The sequence below is a fragment of the Malania oleifera genome, chromosome 11 (genome assembly GCF_029873635.1).
Source record: "Malania oleifera isolate guangnan ecotype guangnan chromosome 11, ASM2987363v1, whole genome shotgun sequence".
Taxonomy (NCBI): domain Eukaryota; kingdom Viridiplantae; phylum Streptophyta; class Magnoliopsida; order Santalales; family Ximeniaceae; genus Malania; species Malania oleifera.
The window spans coordinates 53,198,402-53,203,563 of record NC_080427.1 but is presented as its reverse complement, the minus strand read 5'-3'; the positions used below and the strand labels follow the sequence as shown (position 1 = coordinate 53,203,563).

The following is a 5,162-nucleotide window of genomic DNA, read 5'->3' as shown; positions in this document are numbered from 1 at the left end:
TATCATTTTGATTTAAAAACATATTTAGGTCTTTCAAAAATGTGTTTCTTAGTTTCTTTTTATTTGTAAGAACTTCAATTCAATTTATATTGAGGTTTACATGAAGTACTTACATAGAGACATCTTTAAAACTCTAATCTCTTGATCTTCATATAAATCCTTGCTTTTCCGTGATCGTATATCATTTTTGAGCTTTCAATCAACTTTTATTCTTCAAAGTAGGTCCATCATGAGCTTTATTTTGGCTTTGAAATGCTTGAGTTTTGCCTGCTTCCTGAAACAGATTAAGTTGAAAACTATATCAAACTTTGATTTGTTATCATCAAAATAAGAATTGTAAGCCTTATTAGGTCAACACCTATAAATATCTCCTTCGTAATCAAGTTTGGAATCAAGTGAATATGCACATCTCTTCCTTCTAATTTAACAATTTTCCACTCTACTTTGCTAATGTTGCTACTGTCTTGCTCATCTGGCTTATCTCCGAAGCCCTCATCCTTGAGACTGTAGTCATAAGCTTTAGCCATTCCTCCATTTGCTTATCCATCTTGAAATCTAAAAAAAAACTCCTTTCGCGTTTACCTTCTCCATTAATCTTAAGAAAACCCCTCCAAATTTTTTGATATACATGGTGCAGTAGGTTCTTGAACTCCATTTTTTGGATGTGATTTCCTTGCTTTGCTTCTTCTCCTGAGCTACCACCTCTAGACTTGAGAACAATGAGAGGATGATTTCAATTCCGAATAATAGATATCTTGAGAAGCCTCTTCCTAACTGCAGTCCTTTTCTTTTGCAATTATCATACTTTATGAATAAAATTTACTATGTTTACATTATAATGCATAATTATGTGTAATATTATTAGAAATCAAGTGTAGGAGGAGTATCCAATGTGTGAATTGAGAAATATATATATTTGAAGAAATGTCAAAGAATAAAAAATATATGTTTCAAAATTATAGACATGCACTCAGTAGTAAAATGTGATACACGTTGGAGAAGTGGTCATAAATAGGGTGTTTGCCATTATGATATGGCAAGGACTTACCCATGCCACTACCCTTAATAAAAAAATTTTACCCTTATGTTTTATCTATTGTTAGTTTATATCAATTTAAAAATATATATATATATATAATATTGAGCTACTATGGCTATACTTATTTTGATATGATAATAAAATGTAGATACTAAAAGATCATATTACTATTAAAATAAATTATAAAAGAGAAAAAAGCTTTATAGTATGGGAGACTAAAATATATAAAAGAACTCTTATCAACTTGAGAAACGTTAAAAAAAAATTTGTATTATTAGAATATCTAGGTATATAAATGAAGTGCATGTTTTAAAAGACATTTCAACACATATAGGTTGTTAGGTGATAAATATTCAAAAGGTAGATAGGTCACCTCTCATTGTATAATCCAAACCCAATATGAAGAACTTAACTTTTTACATACGGATTTCCAAGTACTTCCCTTTTTTTTTTTTTTGGATTACGCACTAGATATCCACGTGTCTATTTTACGATCCACGTGACTAATCCTGCGCCCCTTGAAGTTGAGCGCCCCTTGAAATTGACCCCACAACTCCAAAGGGAGGGTAAATTCAAGAATCCAGGGATGGAAACGAACTCGGGAGGATTTGAACAACTGACCTCGTGAAAGGCACTCCCGCAGCCTGCACTACCACCTGAACCATTCCTAGTATCACATATCAATTAAAAAATAATCATAAAATGTCAAAATTAACTTTTAATCCTTATAAATTATAGGTTTCCTTTCGCCTGTATTTATACATGAATTTTAAAACTTAAATTTAAATTTATATAAATTAAAATAAAATTTAGTATAAAATTATATTAAATTTATATAAATTTAAATTGAAAGCTTGAAATTCTTACTCCTTAAACTGCCTAATATTAAACTTCAAATCTTGGTGCAAAGGAGAACGTAACAGTGAGAAATAAATAAATAAATATTAATCTGTGGCACTTGAGATGAGTTCCCCAACAACCCTCACCTTGTCCTTTCCCCATACCTGGCCTAAACCCAACCTTTAATAATTTCTCTTCATCATGGCTCATGAGTGCGGACGCAGCACACCGATCATGATTCATGGTTTTTCAAACTTCTCCACCAAAAAAATAATAATTAAGGCATGAGGAATTCATGCTATATAAGGCCATGCCTGCAATGCCATGCAGCAATTAAGATCCACCAACACCTACGTACAGATCCATATACGTTGATAGATGATGAGGAAGATGCTACCATTACTTTTAACAGCTTTCTTCATTCTCCCCCTTCTCGTCTCCCCGGCTGCTTCCCCAGCACCCGCCGTTGCCGATGACCCAAAACTCATAAAACTTGCTATTTTCTGGCCAACCTCGCTCTGCAACGGCCGAACCAAGTGCAAGCACAACACTCCTCCGAATCGATTCACCATCCACGGTCCCTGGCCCCTTTACCGGGACCCTCCCGAACCCGACCATATTGACTGGGATTCTTTTCCGGCTGCCTTAATGGAGGAGATGATGATCAACTGGGCAAGCTACGGCACCACTACCAATCGGCAGTTCTGGGACCATGAGTGGAGAGACCACGGCAGGTGGTCGGGGCTGTTGCCGCAGCCGTACTTCAAACTGGGACTCACCCTCTTCCACAAAGTGGACCTGGGAGACCATCTGAAGTCGGAGGGAATGTACCCGGCCGGCCAGACCGTGGATAATAAAGAATTCTCGGCGGCGGTTTCGAAGGTGGCGGGTGGGAAGAATGTCATACTGCTGTGCAACAAGGACAAGGAGAGCGTAGTGCAGCTGTACGAGGTCGATGTCTGCGTCGACTATGTCACGGCGGCGCATGCCTACGCCGATTGCCCGGAACCAACCCCAGGCTTGAAGTCTCTCTGTCCCGACAGGTTCCGGCTGACTGAAGCCGTTGTTACTATCAAATCTGCAGGCTCCTTCGGTTCTCATCCGGTTCATGCTGAGTATTAAGTTGGATCTTTTCAGGTTAATGGATCAGTTGCCATCTTAATTATATGGTAATCTCTTCTTTTTTTTGCCTTTCCTTTTGTTTTATTGTCAACGAGTGTGTGAGTGTGTCTTTCCTTTTTAATTTTATTTTTTTCCTGAAAGGGGTGTGTGTCTTTTCTTTTTTCTGTTTTTGTTTTTTCGCTCCCGCTTGTTTTGAAAGACGAGTTATTTGATGCTTTGAGAGATGTGATATTGAGAAATATGTGAGAATTATGTGTGCAGATGTATTTTTTATTTCCTTTTTCTTTTTTTTATTGTGAAAACATATCTTAATGGTACTCACTAAGCATCAAAAAATAAATGATGAGGTATGGTCACAAATTGAGAATGAATTAATGCATTAAGGTGGAACATGAACAATTAAGTAAATAGTGAATGCTCAAAAGGTTTGTACAAAGTTAAACACTTTCAACTCTTAGTTACAAATATATATACAGTTTTCATATGAAAATCCAAAATGCTCTTATGTAACAATGTAATTATATTATGCTATGACTTATAAGCCCTTCTGACCCCTCGCCCTCTATGAAAAACTTCTCAATTGCAATAAACTTCAAATGGATAACCTTTCTAAATATGGAGAAATTAAAATATGAAGCATAAATCAACAATTTGAATTAATGGGTCATCATTAAATATGATGATAGTTTTCCAAAAGGACAAATATTATACACAAGAGTGCTCTAGCAACCGTGTGTCTACACTTGCTTTAATGTGGAACACATAGTAAGTGGGTTCCACTCATAATAAGCACTATTTCCAAAAAATTGTGACCAACTTGTTATGTATCTATCTAAATAATAAGCAAATATACACATGAAGGGACAATTACACTCTATAATTTCTCCTTATTTTCAATCAAATTATCTTGCTCATTTAATGGCAACCTACCATATAATTCTTCTAGTATTTCAATTAATTTCTTAAAAAGTAGCATTGTTTCATTTTTAGAACTAATTAAAAAAATATATTAAATAAAACTACATTAAGAAAAGAAAATTCCTAGTGCCAATTTTTTTTCTGAAAATTCACTGCATTTGAAACATTATGGCATAAAAAAATTGAAAAAAAAAAACATCTTTTTCGGGCACATAAAGAATAATTAGAGTGAAACTAGAGAGACAATGAGTCGCAGAGAGACAACGACAACCTATTGGACCTAGGTAGGAAACTCCTTAGTGGAGCTGGGCAGAATAACTAGATCCAAGGGAAAATTCCTCTCCATCACAACAAGAGGATAGGGATTTGCTAGGTTTCTTTTATTCCACTATGAAATCATCCCATGGCTGATCTCAAACCTTGAATCAATAGCTTGTGAAAGAGATAGAGGCAAAGATTTAGCTGAAACTAGATGAAAAAACAGAGTTTACCAATGCTCTTTCATCAAGATGTTTGGGTTGCCATTCCCGAGGCTTAAAGAAATGGTAATCAACAAAGGTGATTTCTACATTGACTTCAAAATGGATGACCACAGGATCGAGTGCAAAAGATTTAGAGACCTAATAAAAAGAATGAAAAAGAATACAACACACCCCTTCATTCGCCAGCAGAACTCAGGTAACACCCCGACCCCGAGGGGCCTGAGATATCAACTTTTTACTACTGATTTACAGCGGAAGTAAAATAAACTCAATTTTTATTAAACCAGAGCACTAATTATCCATATTACAATTATTTATTTCAAAGAAAAAAAATTACACAAGTATAAATATCTGACATCATACTAATATTTCTAAACAAATCTTTATTTTTCTATCCCCACCCGAATGCTTGTTAAGCCTGATTTTCAACATGTTCTTCAGAGTTATCTGAAATAAAAATATGATTGGAGCGAGACGACACTCAGTAAGTAAATAAGATTATTATTAGTATGTTGCCAAAATGAGTTTTTTTTAAAAAAAAAAAATTCGTAAAACAATATTTAATACTATAACTTCAAAATTTCTTTTAGAATAAATATAAATTTAAAAATTTCTACATAAAACTTTTGTCATTAATTATATCAATAAAATTTTATAATTATATACTATAACTGTTAAATTAAACTTTTAACTTTAAAACTGTAAAAATATTTAATGATAAACATACATATACTTTTCCTTATACGTTTTCCTTAGATCGT

The 5,162-nt window shown here is 34.3% G+C and overlaps 1 protein-coding gene across 1 annotated transcript; it reads left to right on the top strand.

Annotated features, from left to right (window-relative positions):
* The first annotated feature begins 2,260 nt into the window (after positions 1-2,260).
* LOC131167538 (intracellular ribonuclease LX-like) lies at positions 2,261-3,001 on the top strand. Its single transcript, XM_058126341.1, has one exon. It carries the CDS (start codon positions 2,261-2,263, stop codon positions 2,999-3,001), a length of 741 nt encoding a protein of 246 aa, XP_057982324.1.
* Positions 3,002-5,162: the final 2,161 nt, after the last annotated feature.